The sequence below is a fragment of the Abramis brama genome, assembly GCF_963993115.1.
Source record: "Abramis brama genome assembly, chromosome: 12".
NCBI classification, from domain to species: Eukaryota; Metazoa; Chordata; class Actinopteri; order Cypriniformes; family Leuciscidae; genus Abramis; species Abramis brama.
The window spans coordinates 12,621,905-12,648,306 of NC_139974.1; the positions used below are offsets into that span (position 1 = coordinate 12,621,905).

General features: G+C 37.9%; 2 protein-coding genes across 9 annotated transcripts; one reads left to right on the plus strand and one right to left on the minus strand.

Annotated features, from left to right (window-relative positions):
* The first annotated feature begins 1,250 nt into the window (after positions 1-1,250).
* LOC311093133 (prostate-associated microseminoprotein-like) lies at positions 1,251-4,511 on the plus strand. The gene is made up of 4 exons (XM_084130286.1): positions 1,251-1,356; positions 2,241-2,351; positions 2,513-2,621; positions 2,712-4,511. The coding sequence occupies exons 1-4, from the start codon at positions 1,266-1,268 to the stop codon at positions 2,887-2,889; spliced, it is 489 nt and encodes a 162-aa protein (XP_083986412.1). The 5' UTR covers positions 1,251-1,265; the 3' UTR covers positions 2,890-4,511.
* Positions 3,993-26,400, minus strand: tpm3 (tropomyosin 3). Of its 8 annotated transcripts, none has more exons than XM_084130280.1 (10): positions 26,129-26,400; positions 24,706-24,831; positions 16,245-16,378; positions 16,022-16,139; positions 15,649-15,719; positions 13,518-13,593; positions 11,530-11,592; positions 10,811-10,880; positions 10,486-10,564; positions 5,349-9,576 (listed from the first exon to the last, which is right to left on the minus strand). In XM_084130280.1, the coding sequence occupies exons 1-10, from the start codon at positions 26,240-26,242 to the stop codon at positions 9,573-9,575; spliced, it is 855 nt and encodes a 284-aa protein (XP_083986406.1). In that variant the 5' UTR covers positions 26,243-26,400; the 3' UTR covers positions 5,349-9,572. The 8 variants fall into 8 exon arrangements, with proteins under 8 accessions (XP_083986405.1, XP_083986403.1, XP_083986407.1 ...); XM_084130278.1 differs by lacking the exon at positions 13,518-13,593 and adding an exon at positions 15,178-15,253 and having other exon boundaries at positions 7,880-9,576; XM_084130279.1 differs by lacking the exons at positions 5,349-9,576; positions 10,486-10,564 and adding an exon at positions 3,993-5,342.
* Between the last annotated feature and the right edge of the window lie 2 nt (positions 26,401-26,402).

Sequence of the window (26,402 nt, forward strand, 5' to 3'; positions counted from 1 at the left end):
AAACACAATCTTGTCTTCCCAAACATCTCTTTACACTTTGTTATCTGAAGCCCCTGAACTAATGAGTTTATCTGTATCTCAATGCCACAACAATACACAGGCAGAAAGACTGTAACAGATTTCCATAATCACTAATGACTGACAACAAAATACATCGACTCAGACACACAAGAGCATCATTGACGTCATATATTCCGCAGGCATGTTTGCCTGTGTGTGCATGTCATGTGTAACACACAACGGCACGTTTTATCTCTGTTCATGCAGAGACAATACTGTGTGTAAATACGCTGTTTACACACACACATGCAGACTTAGTGTCTGTGACGTCAACCCTGATGACATAAAACAATACATTGCATGGGTGACCTCTCCGATGTGAAGTCGAATATCATCAGCTTCTAAAAGTTATAATGTGACCTTTGACCTTTGAAAGGGCAAACTAAAAACCACAAGCAGACACCTGTCTTGTATTGTTACAATTATGTAACCACTGAAAAAGCAATAAATAACTAAACAAGAAATGTACTGTAATTAGTGCAATAACAGAAACAAGACTTAGAATTGGTATATTCTCCATTTTTTGCCAAATGTGTTTGAAAAAATATATAATATTATATATAAGAACTGGAAAAATAAAAACATAATTCATAGTTTATTAAATTTTGTGCCCATTTTTTAACAAGGCTTATACTATTACATAATATATATATAATATAAAAAATAGAAATAAATAAGTTTTCCATTGATGTATGGTTTGTTAGGATAGGACAATATTTGGCTGAGATACAACTATTTGAAAATCTGGAAAAAAAAATCGAAACATTGAGAAAATTGCCTTTAAAGTTGACCATCGTGATTGTGCTGTATTCACAAACACAAAAATATGTGTTATTTGTAGCCTATTTACGCTGGGAAATTTACAAAATGTCTTCATGGAACGTGATCTTTACTTAATATCCTAATGATTTTTGGCATAAAAGAAAAATCGATAATTTTGACCCATACAATGTATATTGTTGGCTATTACCACAAATATACCCATGCTACTTGTGACTGGTTTTGTGATCCAGGGTCACATATAATATAAAAACATAATTCAAGTAAACTTTAAATGAGAATAGTCCTTAGGCGATTTAGGCTCACCCCTCTTATCAGCCGTAAAACATTCTGTGTGCACAGAAAGAAAGAAAAGAGAGAAAGAATAGAGTAAGGATAAACATAAATGACAGAGTGGGGGGAGAGGTGAAGATGAGAGGAGAGAGATGGAGGTATATAAAGACTCTGAGCATCAGGGAGAACACAAGAACACACCAGACCAGGACAGAGGACGGGAACACCTACAGATCTTAAAAGGTAAGAAACTCATAATTATGATCTCTTTAAAAATGCAATGCTAAAGGACTAATCAACTTTCAAAAAGTCATTATCAAGATAACATGCAAAATAATAATAATAGGCTTGATAACACCTTTCATACAAGGAATTCAGTTCAAAGTCTTAACAATAAAAAAAAGCATTGCAACAAGCACCAAGTGCTTCAAATTAAAACAAGTAAAATAATAAAGATAAGAAAATATTAAAAATGCAACCCACTTGATGAAAATAAAAAAGATACAATTATTATGCATTAAATGCATAACAAAAAAATGAAATAAAAAACAAATAATAAAAGACAACACAATACAAAATGCTTCAGCAAGCAGTCTTTATTATAAATTGGTAATATATTCCAAACACACAGCTATATGACACATTTTATGACAAATACTGCAAAATCAGGAAAAAATTGCAATATTTCTGAGGAATTTTAGACATTCCCTTTCTCTCTTTTAGATAAATTGTAAACATCTTGTAGTATACTATTTTTATCCAATAATAATCTGATCTGACATTCTGATAATGTACAAAGTAAAACCTGTAATGGTCCATTCTGCACTGCTTATGCTCATGCTCATTTAGATTTAACTTTATTTTGAAATCACAAACAATACCAAACAGAGCTAAAAGTATTATTTTTTTTCTACAAGCAACACTATTTTTTCATAAAAGCATTTTTCAGAGTGTTACAAGCACTCCCTGTGGTATTCTTACAGTATCCCTTTTACTATTAGTGGAATAGAAAATGGCTTGCTATTTCATGTGCTTTTAATTGCATAAATGCTTGTAAATACAAAAATATCACTAGTAGCTCACAGTAACTGAGAATAAATGTGCAATTGCTAAATTTTTCTTTCTAGACATGCAGACAAGTCAGATGAACGTTTTGCTAGCTGTGTTTTGCGTGGTTAACATCCTCCAGCTCTGTCATGGACTATCCGGAGGAGGAGAATGCTACTTCAATGCAAAAGGTAAACTAAACAATACAAAGGAAAGGGTTCAGATAAACACAGATCTTAGAAAAGAAATACGGTAAAAAAAAATGTTTAAGTCCAACAAAAAAAAAAAGCAGTTTGAATGTACATCAAATGATCTGTTACTTAAAGTGGTAATAGTCACTCTTTCACTTCAGCCAGCTGTGAACACAAAGGCCGTGTTTTTGACATCGGGGAGTCCTGGATAAATGACGAATGTTTCCAGTGTGTGTGTTTCGAGCCTTTTGGAGTGGGCTGCTGTGAACAGTAAGTTCTCAAAAGCGCATACTTGCACGACTACAAGCCCTCTCTGTATGTAGCTGATATTGAAGCTCATTGTTCTTTGCTGTCCTCTAGTGGAAAGCAGCCAGTCGATTACCCGCCCTGGTGCGAGGCCGTTAGAAAACCAAATTCCTGCACAGTTGCTGTGGTGATGAAGGCCAACCATAAACTTCCCTGTCTATTTGGAGGGAAGAACCGCTTGCGAGCTTCAGATGGGCTGCTGTGGAAATCAGAGAACGACCCACTCTACTAGACTGAATTACTGAAGTCACAAATGCAAAATATCATTTATATATAATACACACACACACACACACAGACTCTTGTACATCTGTCTTTGTGAGGAGGTAATTCATTGACAATGCAATCTCTAGCTCCTTACCCATCACAACTAAGCACCTAACCCAAACTCTTAATCTAATTATAACCTTATCCTTAAAACCAAGTCTTGACCCTCAAACAGACCTTTAAAGCGGTCTCAGAAAGTGAGGACCAGCCAAAATGTACGCACTTTACTCTTTTTGTCCTCACTCTGATGGTCTAAAACTCACAAAGATAGTTTGTACACAAGTACACACACTATGTTTGCCCATATAAAAAAAAATTATACACTAACCCCTGGTTTCACAGACAAGGCTTAAACCTAGTCCCAGACTAAAATGCATGTTTAAACCGTTCTAACGGAAAGCAGCTTGCTCTGGTATATCTTAAAATATGTCAGTGCCATTGTTTTATCTCAAGACGCACACCAGAAATTTGATAAAAGCTACTTAAATGCCCTAATTGAACTCAGGCCTAATCCTGGATTAATCTAAGCCCTGTCTGTGAAACCGGGCCATACTGCTCAAAAGTTTCTATTTTCATATGCATTTTAAAATGTAATTTATTCCTGTGATGCAAAGCTGAATTTTCAGCATTACTTCAGTCTTCAGTGTCACATGATCCTTCAGATAGCATTCTAATATGCTGATTTGAGAAACAATTCTTATGCATTTAAAAGTTATTTGTGGATAACATGATTAAAAAAAAGTAAGGATTCTTTTATGATTAGAATGTTCAAAATAATTTATTTGAAATAGATTAGTACTGTACTGTATTTTAATGACAAACACTTAAGTATGTCATGTTAAATATTTATCAGAATGTTGTTTACATTTGTCAAAATCCTAGTTATTTTCATCTGAAATAAGTTTTAAATCCTTGTGTTTATCATAACTGAAAATTAAAAGGTCAAACAAGAATTTTTTTCCCGACAAACTGATGTCCATCCCTAGACAAATATCAGTGAGGGTGTGTGAACATTCAGTCTTTGTTTTCTAGAAACCACACTACAGATAATCCAGACACACACAGTGGTTCGGTGACAGTAAAAATCATGGTCTTTATTTAAAAAAGAATTTAGGTATCATTACACAAGATACAGACAGTAACAAAGTGATTACACATCATTGTGGGCTCTTTCCAGTTAGAACTGTGTGTTCACCCTTTTTTAATCTTTATACTATTAAGTGTTACTTTTCACTCCCATTTACTGTGTTCATAATACATATTTAGATCTGCACGGCTTTTGGACCTTAAGAATCTGGCAGTGCCACTGCTTTGAACCCACGGTAAAAAAAAAATCCTCAACCTTTCTTCCCTGGGTAGAATATGGCTCTTTAAAGCAAAAAAAAACAACAACAACAAAAAAAGTAAAAATACCAAACCAGGCCACCAGAGTGAGTGAAGGAACCATGAGTTGGCCTCTGCTCAAAAGATGCCCACCATAAGCCCATAACAGTGCAGCATTTCACATAGTGGTTTGCCATACTTTTGTGTTAATATGCAGGGGGATTAAACCCAAACAATGAATACATATATTACTCAAAAACAAAACTCAAATAGAAGCAAAGGCTTTTATTAAAACAAAAAACAATAACGACAAAAAATAAATGGCCCTCACGGCATGGTTGTGCATACTGTTACAAACCATACGGTGTGGTTTTGGTCCCAAAACTTGTAACGCCGACAAACAGGCAGCAGAAACTTGTGCAGGATGAGAAGAGTGAAGTGGTAAGAGGAGAGCAGTGAATCAGGCACCAACAAGACCAGCAAAAACATCCTGCGTCACAGGATCAACAGGACAAAATTACTGTAGAGTGATCTAAAGCCAAGCATGAGACTGCCAAGATGGCTTTTATGGCACAAAATGTTAAGTAAATCACCCTTCAGTAAAATTAAGGAAAAATTGAGGGTTTTGGCTGATGTGAAAAAACTTGCCACAATCGTAAAGCTCTGATCATGGACCAAAACCAAAAAAAAACAAAAAAATGCTACCCCAGGGCTAGCATGCAACATTTGACACTTTAAGAATACCATAGTAGTTTGTTCCTGAAATCACTTGGGATTTTCTGAGGAGATGAGCAGTGAAGCCTATTAAGGGCTCCAGAAAGATTAAAGTACTTTTGAACCATTGAGAGGCACAGCATTTTTGCTGGTTGGTTTGGTGAGCCCGTCTTCCAGTAGAACAAGAGAACGGGATCAGAAAAACAGCAGAATCAGAAGTGCAGAGACAAAGAAAAAAAAATGAGATGAGGGTGTCAGGAAGGGAAGAGGAGGCTTTTTTTTTGTCTCCAGGTCTTCCTTAGAAACTGTTGAGCTCGCTCAGGGTCTGGTCCAAAGTAGCATGGATCTTGACGTTCTCCTCTTTAGCATTTCTCAGTTTCTCTGCAATGAAAAAAAAAAAAATTCCAGAAGGAAAGCAAGTGAAACAAACTGCAAAATCAAATTGTAATACAACATTGTACATGATTTGTTAAATAGGGGTTTGATTTGGATGTATGGTGAAGACCTCCTTCATGAAGTACCAGTATAGATGGTTTTCTAAACAACTATACAACTGTTCACCAATGGCATCAGATTGAAAACCTTAGTAATTAGGGCTTACCTAAACCTTAGTAATTAGGGCTGGCCCCTAACAGTCGACTAAACGTTAGTCAAATATGGCTTATCGTTTGAAACATGCAAGTAGCAACTTTCAAAAGCTGCTCGCTTTAACGTTAACCTAGATAAATATGCGCATATCCAAGTGTTTGAGTGGAGTGTGGAGGCTAAAGTATAGCGTGCTTCATGACATGGAGGCGCAGGCGCGATCCCTTGCATTTTTTCCTGACAACAGCAGAAACTACTTAATACACCATTTTTGGTCATACAGATTAGAGTAATACATCATTCCAAACTATCTACTTTTATTTGTGTAATCCTAACCCTAGCAAAAAAAAAAACTGTGCCTTTGTTAAAATAAAGATAACAAACAGGATGCGCTTTTTCTGCCGCCTCGGTCTCCTTGAACTGGAGCGTGTCACAAAAATGAACCGAAACTCAGCATATAGGCTTACTTGCCTCAAAGACATAAGATATAAATCTATAGAAAGCTTGAAATGTATTATATATACAAAAATAAATACTCTCTGCTTATGTAATATGTATAAAAGGTCCATTTCTCTCTATTTCTATGCTCTCTATACTGTGGAGATGGCGAGGCGGAGGCAGCATCGTCAACTTCATCTTTCCAGCCGACACGGTCACAGAAAACACTGGTTTATTAATAAATAAACTGTCTCCATGCTATTTTTTCCAACATATCTAAGTGCTTTGCAGCAAGCTTTATGCGAGCCCTTGAGCTCGGAATAGGCTATATTAAACGCTCATTATGGTTTAGCATTTCCCTCAGTATACATTTAAGTAAATCAATTGAAAATAAACGTGCGATTAGTCGACTAATGGCTTAAATGAATGACTAATAGTCGACTAGAAAAGTCTTTAGTCGGGGGCAGCCCTTCTAGTACTTAAATTCTGATACAAAGTTAGTTGCAATGAAACGGAAGTAGCGACAGATCTTTTCTTCCAAATTGTGAAACGCATCCCAGTGAAGCATATTATAGAAGAAGAAAAAAGTAGGGTTGGGACTTGGTTCAATTCATCGATTGTTGTTTGGATGGTGGCAGATCTGAATGAAAGCTTGCAGTCGATTGTAAGAAAGGGGCAGGGTTTAAGTGGACTAAATAATTGGAGAAGTCCACCATCCAGAAGACTGAGTTATGACATTTTGACTAAGAATTACAAGGTCCAAATATTTTTTGTGTATAGGATGAACTTATTTCATGCCGACTTTAAGCAACCACTACTAATCCTCTCCATCAGTACTATATTTGCATACCATTTCAGGTTTAAAGGTGCAGTATATAATATTGACAGCAAGCAGTGGAGAGAGACTCAATGCTCACTGGTTGCCATATTGAGAACATGCAAAAGGAAGGAGCGCGATTAACAATGGAAAGAGACGAGCCTTACACTGCAAGTTGATCAGCTAATGTAAACATTTGCAATGTTTTTATTGCAGAGTAGGGGTGTAACGATACACGTATTCGTATTGAACCGTTCGGTACGAGGCTTTCGGTTCGGTATTCGGTACGCATTTTCAAACCGAATGGTTCGTTGGACCATTTTTCCTGCCAAACAAAATTTCATTATTTCAAATGTAGGCGGGTCGCGCGTGGCAAGCGCGCTCATAACGTAAGAGACGCTGGCGCGACAACAACATTGTCAACATCAAATGGCAAACGTAAGGTAAGCGGAACGAAACTGAGCTACTCGTTATTGTGTGGTTGACGGACCGTTTATCAGTTTGGACCAAAGCAGCGCGATCCGATCTTGTTCAAGCGACACTGTTACTACACAGCGCTAAGAGATCCAGTAAAGAAATCATTTTAATTCGCCACTTAAGTAATAACATTGCTGCGAGATCTAGTGACAAACATTCACATTTTCTCTGTAATTAACGGATCAAACAGAGCGTGGAAACCAGGAAGAAACATTGTGCCATGAATGAACTATCCATTGTCCACAGTTCTGCAACATTCACCATGGATTTACTGCAGTAACACTAACTGTAACCATGGAAGTTTGGCAGGAATAGTAGGCTATAATGCTTTCAAGTAACATTACGTCGGTTTTATTTTGACATTATGAATAAAATTGCTGCCCTCAAATGTTAATCTGAACTAAAATAAACCTGTTTATAACTACTACAATATTAGGCTACATTTCATTTTCTTCCAAGGAGCTGTTTTGTTTTATATGCTCCTAAGAAGACTCAATTATAGCTCAATTATCAATGCCCAAAGTAAAAAAATAAAAATAAAAACTTATTTATTATGCTAGTTTTAATTAAATAATAATAATAATAATAATAATAATAATAATAATAATAATAATAATAATAATTCTCTGGCATTTCTTTCTTTTTGCTGTATCGAAAACGTACCGAACCGTGACACAAGTGTATCGTATTGAACCGAACCGTGAATTTTGTGAACCGTTACACCCCTATTGCAGAGGCTTTTTAGATCTGGTAGAATCTATGATCTGACCCAGCTCGATTGGTGGCTTCCATGGCTGCAATACGCTGCTTTTTCTGCCAACTGGCGCTCTGTGTCGAAATACTATTGGGTCAATTGGCACAGGGCAGGACCACATGGACCAAAACAAAAACTCTTACAAGAAACACACATTTCAAAGTAAAATAACTGGCTGTTGCATTGTTTTTCGGAGAAACGAGTCTTTGAAATTAGCATGTTTCCTAATTCTCTGCAAACATATGGTATTTTTACGTTTCTGTACAGTGAAAAATTACATACAGCACCTTTAATAAATCTTAATTGTGAAACCGCTCAAATTTATGGTGGCAGACACTGTCGATAACACTCACCCAGTATTAATATTGTGCAACACTGGCATGTCAATGCTTTGCTTTTACTATAGCACTGATAAACCAATTTTAAGAGAACTTACAGCTGAATGAAAGTCTTAATTTTGCTCAATTGCATGAGGCCATTCATTAGAACTTCAGAAATATAAGTACTTGTTTTTCAGAAGTAACTTTCAACAAGGCCTCTGATCGTTTTCAGCAAATAGCTAAAATTTCCCGCAAACATTTATTCATCCTTCTATAACAAAATCGCATTACTTTTGCTTAAATGGTTTAAATAACTTCTCAAAAGTGCTCACAGATGTTCAACCATCTTGGCAACCAGTTTCCATTTTGAAATGGGAAGTTTCCTTCTTGGAAAAGAGAAACCGATTTGAATGGGTAGCAAGAATCAAATATTTCTAGCCAAAAGAAGAGCCAGTTTGTAAATTCTTATTAGGTCTTAATGCATTAAACTTAATGCAAGGAAACAGTATTTAAAAAGTGAAAATAACCATAAATGGTTTAAGATTGTGCATGTAAACTCTTTCCTTCAGTTAGCTTAGATATGATGGCAAATTGTACATAAAATGTATGGTAAAAAAAAAAATATTTCAGCTTTTTTTTCTTTCTTAATTTCAGACCTCCAAGTCTATATCCTTATGCACCAGAGATATTCTTAACTCATAGCTAAAACTCATGACTAATCAATCAGCGAAAGAGAATTTATCCAAGCTTTTATCTTTCAACCATAAGATATTATTCATGCACAATCTAAAATAGGCAAATGCTTGGTTGCTTAACACCAGCACATTGCAATAAGAGACAAGCAGACATTTAAAAGAGAGCAGAGCTTTTTTCCTCCATTCAATAAACATGTACACAAGGCATGAAAAATACAGCAAAAGAGAGCAAAACCAGGGACAAAAGAACAACACACATCTCTGAATACATTTAGATGCAGATAAGAGGAAGATGTTGGGGCAGATGATGAATATCTAAAGAACAGAAATTCAGAGAAAGCAGAAACAGAACAGGGCTTAAATGGAGAAACGGAGACTACAGAAACAAGCACATGGATACAAGTACATGAAAAGGGAAGTGTACACAAAAGATCAGAAGAGAGATCCAAGAAATATTGACAGTCAGACAAGATGAAGAAGAATTTCTTGAAGTCACAGTCAGCCACAGAACAGTCCAGAAACTCTTTATCTGTAAACAGACACCAATGGTAAATACCTCGTGAGAATATTTCTACATTTCAGAATGAGGAAAGTCGCAAATTTAACAAGCAAGCAGTTAAGAACAAATGTTAAAACCAACATCAATAAAAGCCACAGCTCTAAAACAAACTAGCTCAAAATACCAATTTCAGGATAAAATCCTTATGTAAATGAGAGCCTTAAAGGGGACATATCATGGAAAATATGGTTATTCAGGTTAGTCTACATGACGTCATTCCACAATCCAAAAAACCCATTTAGCCAATAGAAAGTAAGCTATAAAACGAGTTACGACGTCCAACTATTATTACATTAACATATGATCACTCCCATTTGCATAGCAGCACTATTAAGTATCCAGAAACATTGTAGAGTCAGTCTTAATTAACTATTAAGGATGCTCAAAACAGAGGCCATTTACATAAAAACTCTTAAAGGCAGAGTAAATCTGGCCTGTTTAATGGAGGCTAAATAAATAGCAATAAACTAAAACATGTCTTTTTGCAGTTCAAGTGGACTTTAGCAAGAAACCACAAAAAGTGCAGAATGTCCCCCTTATCTGTAGGTAAATATGAAACCATTTCATAGTTAGCATATTAGTTACTTGACAAATGTATATGGGTTAGAATCACACTACAGAGATCACGACGCCATTCACACAAACTCGTATAAAGCAGCAGTTCAAAAGAAACTGAAATAACAGCTCCAGTCAACGATTAACTCCTTGCGGCTGAGCTTTATACTGTATGGTAAAAGTATACGATCAGAGGTTATGAAGCTCAAGGTTAGGTTAGCTTGGTCACGAGACTCAAATCTGCCATTGCAGCAAAACTCAATCGTCCTACAAAAAGCAAACCATAAGTAGCAGTCTCACACACATGCAAGGGCCAATATTTACATAGAGGTCATGTCGTTGAGAGCATGATCCAGCTCCTCACTAATGGCCTTATACTTGAGTTTCTGAGCGTAAAGCTCATCTGTTCACACACAAAAAAGAGAAAGAGAGCAGAGAGGAAGGAAAAGGTCGGAAGAGGGAGAGAGTATGAAGGAAAGATAAAAGGAAATAGGAAAAAACAGCAAAAAAAGATTATGAATGTAACTGAGGAAAGGAAAAGGACAGTGAGATTATGCTAAGAAAAGAGTATGAACAGCATTAAAAAAAACCAGAGGATCATTATAGCCAATGGAAGGAATTGGTGGTAAAGAGAACGACGGAATCATACCTTCCAAATCATCAATGGTCTTCTCCAGTTTGGCCACAGACCTTTCGGCAAACTCAGCACGGGTCTCAGCCTAGCAGAGAACAGGGGAATTAAGTTTAACTAAAACCATTTAAAAAAACTATTTTCATTACTTGAAATATCTCATTTCCGCTTAGTTTAAGTACTAAAATAACGCAAGCTAAAACTTTACAGACAAACATTTTAATGGTAAATAACTCTGGCAGGGAAAGACATTCATGCATGATCAAACTACTAGGTAACAAACAAAAATCATGAGCATCTATAGAATAAAGTTATTATTGTAATTGGTGTGACACATGTTGGTGTGCAACATAACCAATGGCATGAGTTTGTGGCAGGACTACACTTGTTTTAAAAAGTAATTTTTGCTGCTTTACGGTCATGTTCAAATTTCCCTCCAAAACAATGAACTACATTCAAGTAAAAAGAAATGCATACAGATCCAAAATAATATGCAACTAAGATCCTTGCAATTGCATTTACATTTAATAGATGCTTTTATTCAAAGCGTCCTATAAAATGATTAGCAAGCCCTTTCTCCAGAAGGTTTCAACTTGTGAACAGTCTTCAGAAGACACAGGGAACAAAACATTTATGAGGCCAAATTTGGTAAACATTTAAATATACATGTAACCTCAAGATAACATTAAATCGCCAGCCCTAATAGAAACCAAACCTTCCATGAGAAGTTCTCTCACCTCCTTCAGCTTATCAGTGAGGATCTTGATTTCTTCCTCATACTTATCTTCCTTCTGGGAATACTGTAGGGAAAAAGAAGAAATATGAGTTGGGGTGGGGTCTTGTGAGAATCTTACAACTCGGCATGCACAAACACCCAATGAGTTAAGTATTTTGGGTTTGGCACACTTCAAACAGAGACAACCAATTTTATGGCACTTTAACACTGACATGTTTCTACAACAGCTCTTAAGACGTAAGGTAGTGCAGCTGTCTATGCTTTGACCCCCCCTTTTTCCTCGAAGTTTCTATACAGGCTGGCTGAGCCCTGGCCTGCTGCTGTTGTGCAAGGCTTGTGACACGATTGCTGATTTTGCCGCTGTGTTCTGCCAAAGTTTTAAACAGATCAGGACATGTGCGCAGGAATGCAACTGCAACATCAACAAAACACCAAGTCTGATAGAAAGGGAAAAACCACCATACTTCAGAATTCAAGGAGAGATTCACAAAGATGTATATACATAAACATTACATATAAATTATATAATCTATAATATAAAAAGGCAGATATATATATATATATATATATATATATATATATATATATATATATAAAACTTCCTGCATTGTATTTGAGAAAGTTAAACCACCATCATTACTTACGTAAACCATATCGTGCAGCAAACAATAGATTTCATTAGGGAAATAAAAGGGTTCCAATAATAGCGAACCACCTAATATTATATAGTACTTTATTACACGGCTCTGTGGAATACTTGGTCAATCGCACCATCCAGCGGTATGTTATTCCCCGATAACAGGCTCATCCGGGTTACTGAAGTCAGCAGCGCTATACGTTTGCTAGGAGCGTTTTTTCTTCGTGGAAGTTTTTCTTTTGGTGAGCTAATAAAATATTAAAACTCAGTCTAATCAATATTTTGTGTACAGTTATTTGATTATGTCATCCAGTATCGTGGCGTCGCTCTCTCGTTTCATACAAATGCAGCTGCTGCTATTTTGTGACTATTGTTTTGTACACTGTTGGATTATAAGATAACAAACAGGTACGATTTTAAAACTGTTTAATCTCAAATCAATATCCCCATAATTATTTATGTAGTGAAATGCTGTGTAATAAGTGGTACGACTGTACCGTATCCCTTAAATGTCCGTCTAGTTTGAACTTGTAGCGCAAGCAACTGCTCTCTCCGCAGAAGCTTTGCGTTTAAAGACCTAGTAAAATATTTCAACTCAGATCACTATTTTGTGTCTAATTATTTATGTGGCAAGTAGCCGTGTAATAAGTGGGAAAATGTACATCCAGCCGATTGTTATCTCAGAATAAACCCCATTCAGGCTGATGCAAGACCTGATCACCCTGTCGGGGTTTATTCTGAGATAACAGGCTGGATGTACATTATCCCTTACGTAACACACAGCATGCAGTCAAATCACATGCAAACAAACGGAGCTTGTGTCATAAGTTGATCTCATGCAACAGCATTTATCGGCATCACTTCTGCTTAATTAATCTGAAGTCATCCGAGACCGGTTGCGCTTGATTCTATAAGGCACCAAAATGGTGACACTTCCATTTCATTATGCAACAGACCTTCAGGCATGCTAAATAACATCTCGTCAGGTTAAGATGGATATGGAAAATGAGAAGGGGTCTTTACTTCGCCCCTGTGGTCAATTACAGCTTTCTCTTGATGTAATGGTCTACCACTGTAATCTGGACCGACACATGTGGCCTTTTGCTATGGGTGATGATGTACAGCCGTACATCAGGCAAAAGGCCACTTGGAAATGAGGAAGCTCATATTATGCACACATGAGCGGATAGATCACTGGTTTGGAAACTAGAGAGCCTAAATTTAATTGCCTCGAAGGCAATTCGCAAGGCACATTTGTGGGGATTGAATCAGAGTTCCTTTGAGAGTTAGAAAAGGGATGAACACTGCAACCAGTCAGAGATCGTGCAGAATAAAACACACACACACCCTACCTTCTCAGCCTGGGCCTCCAAACTCTTAAGATTGTTGGTGACATTTTTCAGCTCCTCCTCCAGCTCAGCGCATTTGCTATATACAGAGCAGCCGTTTTGATTTTGGAGGAAACAGAAAAGAAAGGGGCACAGGGCAAAGGGAAGACATGAAGACAAGCCAGCAGAAGTGGCAGAGTGATGACGTTAAACACATGAACAGTAAGAGGCCTTAAATAATTGTTTTGCGATGGACAGTTCACGCAAAAATAAAAATTGTCATCATTTACACTGCCTCATGTCATTTTAATTATGTAGGACTTTCTTCTGAAAACACAAACACATGTACTTTGCAGCCCTGCTTGCACATGACCATTCAATGAAGGTGACTGAGGAGCTCCAAAAATTACCAATAATACATTTTTAAAAAACTTTATCAATTAAATACATATTTGGTGAATGTGACTTTAAAAAAAAAAAAAATTTTTTTAAATCTGACTGACCCCAAACATTTCAACAGAAATATGTGCTGTAAATATATTTGTGTGGGGATGACAAATTAAAAGGGATAGTTCCCCCAAAAATTTAAATTCTGTCATCATTTACTCACCCTTAAGTTGTTCTAAACCTGTATGAGTTTCTTTCTACTGCTGAACACAAAAGATGATATTTTGAAGAATGTCAGTAAACAAACAGTCGTGCGGCACCATTGACTTTGACTGATTTTTTTTTCCTACTATAAAAATCAATGGGGTACATCAACTGTCTGGTTACCAACATTCTTCAAAATATCAGTAAATGACAGAATTTTCATTTTTGGGGGAACCATCCCTTTAACGACTCTCAGCAAATAACGATTTAAATGCTGTTCCTCATTCATATGGCTTCAGAAGCTTCAAAGAATATAGCACATATTGTATTAACTGCTTTTGTGGTCATTTTTGGAGCTTGAAGGCCCTCAATCACTGTCACTGTATGAAAAACAGGAAAATCTGTTTTTCAGGGCAGAAGAAACAAAATCATAAGTTTCAAACAACATGAGAACATGACAACAATTTTCATTTATGCATGCTCCATCCCCTTAAATGTAGTGTAGTTTGAGTGCTTGGTTTTTATAACATACTGCCAATTTATGATTATACTATGAGCACTACTGTGTGGTTGGTGTGAGCAGATTTTAAGTGTCAAGGAAGCAAAACTAGTGTGATTCTAAAACTGAAAGTTGCCAGGAGCTGTTTTAAGCAGTTTGTTGTGGAACATGAACACGTACGCTTCGGATTTAGGTAGATAAGACAAAAATGCACAGCGACTGAAGCGTGTTATGCGAGCATGCAGATCATGCCACTTGAGTAAATACGACTCATGCGGATTACAAAAGAATGATCCCTGGAAGTGGATGGTTAGATGAGCGAAAGGAAGGTGGAAAGATGAAGGGATAGGGTGGAAAGATGAACTAGGTAAAAAACAGATTAAAAACGACCAGTGCTGGAAGGAGGAGTCTTTTTTTTCTTGTTTAGCTTTTTTTCATGGTGACTATCTTGCTAGTTCACTTGCACACTTTCACTCAAGTATACAAATTCCGGATCCAGGTAGAGGGCAACATTCTCCAATTGTCTGTACATCTCCAACAAACGGACACATAGCATCCGACACGTAAACAGACTTTTGCAACCAGGATATATACCTTCTCATCTGAGGCGTGCAGAGTCTTCAGTGTCTGGTCAAGAGCTCTCAGCTCCTCCTCCATCTGCTTGACATGGCTGTTAGTTTGAGTGGGGAGGGGAAGGTATGTCAGGTCAAAGGTCACACATGCCCAAACACAAATGAGAAGGGAAGGGACATATGAATTTAAGATGGATTCAAGCCAATGAAATCACTCATACACTATCTTTCTCTCTCAATCTCTCTCTCACACACACACACACACACACACACACACACACACACACACAAAGGAGGATTATGGTTATGGTAGAGCATTCCTATTGTCATGCAAAATTAGGCATTTTCTCACGCTGAGTGAACAATGAATTTGAGTTTTAATGGGACTAAATGGACACTAAGGAATATGAGCTAAAGCTGACAGTATGTGTGGTCTGTAAATGTGTTCAAGGATTATGTGCATGTATATATTGATTTTAAAACCGAGATTAACCTCTCAGCAAGCTCGGCTCTCTCCTCCGTACGCTCCAACTCTCCCTCAACGATCACCAGCTTACGTGCCACCTGTAACACACATCAATACTTCCTGGTTATGGAATTTATTTTATTTTACAAGAACAATTGGTACGTGTAAAACATTTATGCACTATTAATTCCAACTTGTCAATAAATAAAGCTAAAACTTAAAGTAGTTTTATTCATGGAAATAAAGTAATAACTTTAGGTGAAAAAGTAATAAACTAAATGTTGCCTTGGCAATATAATTAAGAAAAGTTTAAGTACTATAATTACTAAAAAACAATTCAAAATATGAATAAATACTATAATAGTATACAAATAATCCTAAAATAACACCATTATATTACCTCCTCGTATTTGCGGTCGGCCTCCTCAGCAATGTGCTTGGCCTCCTTAAGCTGGATCTCCTGGAGCTCCATCTTCTCCTCATCCTTCAGAGCCCTGTTCTCAATCACCTTCATCCCTCTATTCCATAGAGAGCGCAAATTAAAAGGAAAGTAGGGCAAGTTAGGGTGGGATGAATGTAGAAATAACATAACTCTGAAAGCGCACGTATGTTAAAGCACGTACCTCTCGCTCTCATCTGCGGCCTTCTCAGCTTCCTCCAGCTTCTGCAGGGCTGTGGCCAGTCTCTCCTGAGCACGATCCAACTCTTCCTCAACCAGTTGGATACGCCTGTTCAGAGAGGCCACCTCTGCCTCAGCCTACAAGGCAAACATGACAAAAACAAACTTGAGATTAGAACATATAGACTATTCCACACAGGGATCGTGAAGTGAAGTGGATAAGGAACAGGAGGGTGGGAAAACTCTTGGACAACCTAGAAGGATCATGCCGACAAACATGGAGACCAAATTGGAAAATGGAACCAGTGAGACAGTGGAAAACCCTCATGTGGCAGAATCATTTGGGAGCTTCTGCTTGAGCAGATTGGAACCACTATGTTTGCAAAGGGAAATAATAACGTGCGGAGTGAGTGTACACAATGACTAAAATTGTTTTAGCAAGGCGGCACTATTAAAATTGCTCTGACTAAGTTTAAGGATTTTTCAAATCCTTCTTCCAGACAACATTTCATTGTGGAACTTGTTGCACTGTTTGAGCTATGGACATGAATGATGCCTCAAATCATGTAGCTTACTGATGATGAGAGGTGTGCTATAACTTTTTGGACTATTTGGCTTTAAGATGTTCACCCAACGCATGAAAACATGGCCGAAAATCCCACAGACAAAAAGGAAATGGACATTTCTGGATCAAAATACTGTAGAGACTTAACAATTATTCACAAGATCATTGCAACTTCCTAGCCACGCCTTAGCAACCAGCCACAACACCCTAGCAACAATGTAACAACCACAAATATCATGGGAATGGGCTCTTGACAGTGTACTGAGGCCCTTTAGGGCCAGCCATATCTAGACAATATGTAGTTAAAAATTCAAACAGTCAAGATTTCAGAATGCTTTTAAGAAAAAAACCCTAAAATTACAAGGTTATCAGTTCCATTCTCGCAGCAGTATCTGAAATAACTACTAGTATGGTGTTAGAATTCCTGAGGTAATTTTTTTGAAAGGGAACCATCATTCATGCCTTTCATTCATGATGTGTAACTTAAGGAGGGGCACTTCAGCAACATTTATTTTAAAAAATATAAAAAATTAACATTGTTCATAGAGTAACATCAAAGATGACTGAGAAGCTTTACTCATTGGGCCCGAAACGCAAAAGCAGGTTAACTTCCGCGCGGCCGCGCCTCGTCAGCTGAGAAACAGCGCTCGTGCACGGCTTCCGGATATGACGACACCGCTAACAAATACTGGAGTTTCGCTCCTAATAAGGACTGAGGAATCTAAAGTCTGCAGGGTGAGTTCATCTCACGCAATGCCAAAGAGACGAAAGGCATGGTTGAGCGATAAGCCACTTCAAGCAAAAAAAATGTATCCAAGACGAGTGTCTAATTTAATTAAAACACATAAAAGTTGCCAAAGGTTCGAATAGGCTGCTAAATGCCCATATGACGTGCGTGAACAACTCAAAGTGCCGAGATGAGCACCTGATGACCCAGATGTTAATGTACGCGAATGATAACGCACCAATGACGTGAAAAGCACTATTTGAACACTGAATTACACGAATGGATGCTTCTGTTTTTAAAAAATAAGCCAATATGAGTGATACAGCTAAACTATTTTGTTACTTCCTTTAGGCCTCACCCGCAAAAGAACCCAACAATGTGAGACTAAGAGGATGAGCTAAAACCCATCTGAGGTTAGCACATCTAAGCACACACAAAGTGAGATGTCATCGCACGATTTTTGTATTTATTTAAGCCAATATATCTCGCTCTAAGTTTTGCATTGATCTTATGGACTATAAACCTATAAGCACAAATGAAAATCATCAATGAAGATGAGTCAAGGCGCCAATTAGCTTGTAGGTTTTGCAATAACCATCTAACCGGCCCATATTTTCTTGGACTTTATGGTTTAGAATGAACATATCGTTATCACAGGCCATTCTAAAAGCATACTCGATGATGATTAGATATCGAAATAAGTTTTAAAGAGATACAAACACATAATTCATCGTATGGGGCGTTGGATCTGGGTGTGAATGTAAAAGCGCACGAGCTTGGCACAAACGCATGTGATACAACATAACGATTGTACGGATAAATGCGACACTTTCACGTGATTAAAAAAAGCATCGCTATTGATACAATGATACACTTACCTGCTCCCTGGCACGCTTCTCTTCTTCGACCTGTCTCTGCAAAATCTCGGCTCTTTCTTCTGCCTCATCTGCCTGCTGTTGTAAAACTTTGATTTTTCTCTTAACTGCATCGATGCTGTTGGTTCCGGCCATTTTAATGTATTACTTTAGGTGTAGTGTGGTCGAATAAATCAGATTCCAACCGAGCAGCGTAGTAGTGGACCGAGCCGCGAAGAAGAGGAGGAAGGAAAAAAAAGTCCAAGGCACCAACGCCCCGCCAACAAGTCAAACGCAGAGCGAGTGGAAGTAACGCGAGGATCAGATGGTTCACGCGCTTGTCTTTTTAATCGCAGCGGTGCTTTCTTTAATCTTGTTTAATACAAACAGTAGTGTTTGTAAAAAAAATAACAGAAACGAGATATTGTCTCCAGCCAGAAGACTTGTAATGTTGAATTTAGCTCGAGCGAGCGTTTTGATGTTCAAGCACTCGGTCGGTTTCTCATTCGAATTAATGAATGAGTTTTAATGTCATGAAGTCTTTCTTTCCCTCCCCTTGCTTTCTCTTCACCCAATTTGTTCGGTTGCCTAAACTCTTCCTTTTTTCGGCCCACTTCCGGATTACCCCACCCTGTCCCCAACGGTTTAAGGGCTGAGAATGAGGCGTAACTGATCCTGAATCAGCTGCGGCGCAGAGTCAAGTCCCAGCGGAACGGGTTCACGGTTGATCTCCGGTCAGTAGTTTTTTACACGACCTGTGTAATTCTTGCGAAGAGCCACCCCTTGTTTTACACGTGTCCTGCCAGGTATATGACGTCGGGCAAATAAATCATCGGTATTCCAGCCAGGCCACTCCTTAATCTAGGAATGTGCTTGTAGATCAATGAGAAACTATTAGGCTATTGTGATCAATAGAATGTTAGACATTTTGAGAGTCAAAAGAGAGGAATTGAGTTGGGGCGAGTCTTGGACACTTGCAGAGTAAATATGATTTTAGTGGGTCTCCCTTTTTTTGGGGGCCCTGGACAACATTCCCGGTCATCCTTTTATATTAAAATAATTAAATGTAAATGTTAATCAAAATAACATATCAAAATTAATGTCAACACAAACAGTTAATTAATAGCCTACCACTAAAAAAAAGTTGCTGCCTTAAATTTTTAAGTACAATCAACTTCGATGTTTAAGTCATTTCAACTTAAATTAAAATGAAACTGACTTTAAAATGAGTTAAATCTTGTATAACTTATAACTTTTAATTGCTTTACTTATTTTAGTGAGTTAAAGCAATGTAAAAACATGTTGTCATAACTTATTAATCTTTTTTTTTTTTTTACAGTGTAGTTGTTATGAAATTATTATGCATTATTACATTTTGGTGCTTTTTGACAATTAAAAGGATTTATTTTGGTCTTATCACTCCAGAACCAGGCTATAGGCTGTAATTGAGAACAAGGAGTGGTAAATCATTTACTTGTCATGTAATTCCATTGACAGCGCTCTTGTGTGAACAAACTCTGATTCAGTGTCTTAGTGGAGTCTAAATAATGACAAAACAAAACTTTGTGTGTGTATATATATATATTTTCTTCTAGAATGATAATTATCAAGCTCGTATATTTAAGTTCAATAATTTCACTTAAATGACAATTAATAGGTAATCTTCATTGCCATTTAAGTGAAGTTACTGAACTTAAATATACAAGCTTGATACAAATTATCATTCTAGAAGAAAATTTCAAATGGCACTTAGAGGCTTTTGCATCTGAACTCTTCATACATATATATATATATATGCTGAGTTGTAAGTCGTTAAGCTAATAAGAATAATTTTTTTTACCTAATGAAATTAAGATATTTGATTAATCCGTAATTGTATCTTTTAAACATTGTGATTTGGATTTAAGACTTTCTAGAGATTCTATAATAGAATTTACCCACAGGATTGCATGAGGTCATAAAAAAGAATCCAGTGAATAAACTGAATTCACAGGCCTGGGCAAACCCGAACATGTAATGCTGTCTGTTCTCTTTTTGTGGTGAGTGTGCAATCTATCTGGCATCCGTAACTATGTCCTAACACTGTTAAAAGTATGCCCATGGGTATGGTTTTTATATGCTGATTTTGTAATTCTTACCACAAAGACTTTTTATATTGGTGGACCTTAAAAGGTTTAACCTCAAAACAATGTTTAAGGTAAAGAAATGTGACTGATCCTGAATAATTCTGCTATAGACAAGCACTGTATGTTGCATCATCATTTCCTGTCTCACCCTTCCTGCCTCCCTTCACCAGTGTGGAACATGTTCCAAACTCCATACATAACTTGGGACAGGCCCTTTTATCATATGTTGCCACCATCTCACCAGACGATGGCGCCAGATGATCTAGATAGACTGCATTGTCACAATCAGTTGTGGCAGAGCCCCACTCATAGAATCATACATTTTTTCTCAGCTATATAAACACACACACACACACACACACACACACACACACACACGCACGCACACACAAACGCTCACACATACACACGCATGCACATCAGCTTTATTACTCTAGTCTTCAGTGTCACATGTTCCTTCAGAAATCATTCTAATTTGCTGATTTGCTGCTCAAGAAACATTTCTTATTATTATCAATGTTGAAAACAGTTGTGCTGCTTTAATGGCCCATATTATGCTATTTTAAAGTTACTCATTTTGTTTTGGAGGTCTCCAATAGGTTCACATGCATCCACGATCAAAAAACATGTAATTTTCTCATAATATACATCACCTAATTTGTGAAGAGTCTGAAAACGGTTTGTTTGAAGATTCGGTCTCTGTAAACCCCTCCTTTCCGAGAGCCTACTCTGCTTTGATTGGTCAGATGGCCCAGCCTGTTGTGATTGGTCTACAGCTTACAGCGCGTGCCAGAAACTAAACCGTTGATTAGCATACCTGAATTTCAGCTCCATAAGGCTTCCTCAGCGCTTAATATACAGTGATACGAACAGTAACGATGGCGTCGGTTTTTCCGTATCAATTCCGGTGCGAGTCCTCTTTCTTTTTAAGAGTGGATTCACAGTGCAGACACGTCGACAACACAAACCATACTCTTCCAGGCCTCAGCTACGACTAGCGTTTGAGGGCGGGACGTTGTTCGCAGGCAGCCAATGAAGACCATAGGCTGGCATTATAAAAATTTGTTACATTGTTAACAGTGTAACAGGAAGTGAGACTGGAATTGCTGACGTTTCGTTCCAGCAGTTCAGAATCGATTCTTTCTTTTAGGAGAAAATAACTTTATTCGCTGTGCAGACCTTTTACATTCGCAAACAGCTATATTTAACTCTGCACGAAAGGTAATATTCGAAAAACATAATACTTACACATTTTTATGGAAACCGTGATACATTTTTTAGGATTCTTTGATGAGTTGAAATTTAAAAGTGACCGGACAGAGGTTATAGATATATGTCTGTTTGTCTGGTCTGATGGTAAACTGCAGCTTATGTCTCTAATGGCCTGTTGACATTATAGGTTATAAGTGACAAGATGCATGGCTTGGCATTCTGACCTCCAAGACACACTCACATAAACACATGCTCACTTACATAAAGTGGGAAGAATACCCACTCACCCACCTGCAGCAGCTGCCATTCTTAATTTGGAAAGCCTCAGAAATTGACAACCTTCTTTTTCAGTTCTGCACTATTTCAGTTCTCAGTTTTGTACAAAGGTTGCACCCATCCTCATCCTCTTCACCATATCTGTTCCGAACACTGTTAGTCAGCTTGCTCAGAGCTCTATTTAAAGGATCCACCCCCTGATTCAAACCGGATCACTGTCTGGTCGGCCTGTCTGTCAAGCGCGCACTGCATGACGATGAGTGACTAATTGAACTCTAGTCCAGTAAACTCCAGACGGGTTTACTGCTAAACTCTTTTTTTCCCCACTGTGTGGGGTAGCAAGGCAAGTGATAGCTTGGTGGTAAAGTTTTGACTCAAGGTTGAGATGAAAATAGATTTCAAAGCGACAACTGTAATGTCACAACCCACACTCAGTATACGCGGTTCTATGAATATGCAAATTGGCCGCGCCCACTCGCTCACACCAGCTCAGAGATTCACTAGTTGACGATCAAACGTTGACGTGATTGGTTTCAAGGTAGTTTGTGACGTCAGAAACACCAGCGATTTTAATCGGCGTTTTTGAGACTGTCTTTGGTTCACTGCCGTTTTAAGGAGAAAATACTCAACAATGGTCCTGACCTATGAATTTGCATATGGGTTGTCTTAAAAACACCACATAGGCATATAAACAACTTTAAAAGCTGGATTTTCACCACAGGGGGACTTTAAAACCAAGCCAACAGACCGGCTTGACTACTTTAGGCTGATTTAAGATGGTTTCCCCCATGTTCTTATTCTTTCATAGTTAAAAAAGAGCAGTCTCTCTTTCACACAAATACACACACACACACAACCTTCAAAGCCTGTGGTTTTCAGTCAGGGGAACATCTTATGAAGGCCAAACTTTATGACAACAGGTGTGTCTGCTATATCCGGAGCCCAGAACAAAGGGACAACGACAGGCAATAATAGACATACTTGCTGTGACAGGGTTGACCGTGACGGCACAGCCTTAGTTTAGCTGTCAAAGAGGGAGTCAAGTTACACAATGGCGATTAACAACAATTTGCCTTTTTTTTTTTTTTTTTTAAGTTCTCATTGAGTTCTTGAGGTGCATATGAAATGTACATATGAAAGTATTAGCAAATATTTGTCCATTTTAAATTCCTCACTGAAAAATGGAAAGGATTCTTTTTTCAAAAACTACTAAAGCTTTAAACTTCTACTGAAAGTCTGTTCGTGCCTGGAATGTTCTTTCTTATGTTCATTGTGTTCTTCTCTCAAACACTGATTTACGGCCCTCCTGCTAAATTTGCAGTCTCGAGGTAGTAATTTTCTCGCCGAGGCCTTCAGGCATGAGCATACGAATATATGAGTATCACCCACACTTTTTGTCACCTCCTGCGAGTTATGGATGGGTTGGGAACCAAGAACGATTCAGAACGAACTGGTTCTATTTGAAATAATATATATATATATATATATATATATATATTAGCTCAATTAAAGCTCAAAGCTCAATTACCGTCCATCATTGAGCTTTTTTTATATATATATATATAAAAAGCTCAATGACGTATGGTTAACAGTTCTTAAAAGTGCATTTGCCCGTCGATGAAGACAGAATACCAAATTTAAAATATTCTAACAGAGATTTTCAAAGCAAATATATGGTGACGTAACAACATCGCTACTGGAAACAGAAACGATGGCACATGTGTGGTGTCCAATTCCCAAATGAATGACTCTCATTAGCAGGTTCTTGTTGTGAAGAGTTGGACCTAGTTTGATTCTTGAACAGATGATTCTTATGAAACGGTTCATTTTGGTGAATCAACGACATACACTGCGACCAGTGTAATTCAATTCCCGAACAAATGATTCTAATGAACCGATTCTTTTAAGTAAATCAACAACATGCAGCGTGACCTCTGTAGTCTGATTGTGATCGAATGTTTTTATTTTTTTGAGCAGGTTCTTGTTAGTGAATTAACAATATACAACGAAACCAGTGTAGTTTGATTCTGAATGAATGACTCTCAAAAGCCGGTTCTTTTAAGTGAGTCATCAACATGCAACTTAACCAGTGTTCCAACTCTGAACAACTGAGGCCCTGTCCCAAATGGCACACTTCATGTACACTTGAGGTCTTGCGGACTTAAAATGGCCACTACGTGTGCGTGTCCGTTAAGTCCACGAGACCGTAGGGTGTCCCATTCATCATTTTAGCTTTCAGAAGGGTGCTCGCGAATGCCTACTTTGCGGCCTTGATACACACTTCTGCAGAGCCCACACTGAAGCAAGCTCCACAGTAGATCTCTACCCGACAGTCAAATTGGTGTTATGTCATGAAAGTGTGGACAGGTTTTAGGGTGCCATTTGGGACAGGGCCAGACTCTCAACAGCCAGTTCTTTTTTGGATTTCAATCCATGTAATTATGACTGGTTGTTCATATGACATTGTTTAGTTAAAGATAGACGTTATGTGTTATGTCAATATAAAACTAGTGTATGAGTACATTTAAGGGTACATGTTGGAGTCTGGATGGTTGACATCACAGCCAAAAAGGGAGGTAGTGATAGTGTCAGCTGTGGAGGAGTGATTGGAGAGAATGAGAGGAATGGAGGGGCGGGCCAACAAGAATCCCGGGATAAAGTTTTAAGAGTTGCATTTGTGTGCTTTGCAATCGTCAATCACTCACATCCGCAGCCTTCTTCTCAGATATCTCCAGTTTCTCCTGGGCATCCTTCAGGGCCTCCGAGTATTTATCCAACTCATCTTCAGTTCCCTTCAGTTTCTTCTGCATCTGAATCAGCTCATCCTCATGCTGGGAGAAAGAAAAAAAGGAATATGAGTGTCATCCATCATTCACACAAGCACTCGTGCCCCAATCACTTCTACTTCAAGCTGGCCAAGTCTTCTCCTGGTGATAAGCTAAGTTACACAGCTTACCAAAGCTATTCCTTGTCCTAATGTCAATACAATTACCCTCACAGGCAACCCAAATCTTTCACACATCCTCAGCCCTATCTACAACTCCCTTCTCCATCTCTTGCTAAGACTCTGTTTATCCGCCCTGCATTCCAGTGGCAGATCACAGCCTTGCAACTGCTGTTTAGTGTTGGGATCAGGATCTCAGACTTCACAAATCAAGCCTTGGCGGTGGGAGCTCTTTTTCCAAGAGGGATATTTAAACACTTGTCAGCACTGCCAGGTGCATTATATTCTTAACACATTTAAATATTGTAAAATGACCCGGATTATGGATTTCGCTAATCTTTGTCTCATGCTCAGATGAGTTGCCTTTGGTTTAGACCAGAATGAAAAAGTTTAATAATTGGAGAAGTGGGGCTTTGATGCTTTAAGTGTCAACAGTGTTTCTTTCAAAAGGTTATAAGCACCATTAACCCCTTTCAATTCAAGAGGTTAAACATGGGTTTTCAGTGACCAGTTCTTAAAGGGATAGTTCACCCAGAAATGAAAATCCTGTCACCATTTACTCATCCTCAAGTTGTTCCAAACCTGTATGAGTTTCTTTCTTCTGTTGAACACAAAAGAAGATATTTTGAAGAATGTTGGTTACAAAAAGTTGATGGTAGCCATTGACTTATTTAGTATTTTTTTTTCCATACTCAATTCAACTCTTTAGTGACCGACATTCTTCAAAATATCTTCTTTTGTGTTCAACAGAAGAATGAAACTCATACAGGTTTGGAACAATTAAATGATTGTAAATGATGAAACATTTTTATTTTTGGACATACCATCCCTTTAAATATATATTCAGCCTCCTCCAATAAAAAAAAAAAAAATTCTTAAAATTCTTCTTTTCCCGTTATTATACATCACATATTGTAATGTAATAGCCTAACTAAATGTAATTTATACACTATGAGTCCAAAGGACACACTTTATAATTATGATTTTACACATTTTAGAATTTGAAACATCCTTAAAACTAGTAACACAAATGGTGACAAATCAGAATTACATTTGTATGTAAATAATAATAATTAAAAAAAACTCTCTCTAATCATTCAAACTCAATTAAAAGCTCTCAAACTCAAACCATTTAGTCAAGATCAGTTTTGGTTATCACTTTGACCTTTCCTCTTCCCCCTAACCTGTTTGCTTCTGTCCTCTGCTCCTTTCCTGTCGGTCTCCGCTTGCTCGGCCTGGTCCAGGGCGTTCTCCTTATCCAGCTTGAGCATCAGCATCTTCTTCTTGATGGCCTCCATCTTGGTGTCGCTGAGTAGGGCTCACGGTACGAGAAGAAGAAAGTGGCGGTGCAGTAGATGAGGGCTACTGGTCTAGGAACAGGAGCCGGTCAAGTGAGGAACGTGGAGAGAGGAAGAGAGAGAGAGAGAGGGAGTAAAGTGGGGAAAGACCAAACTCAGC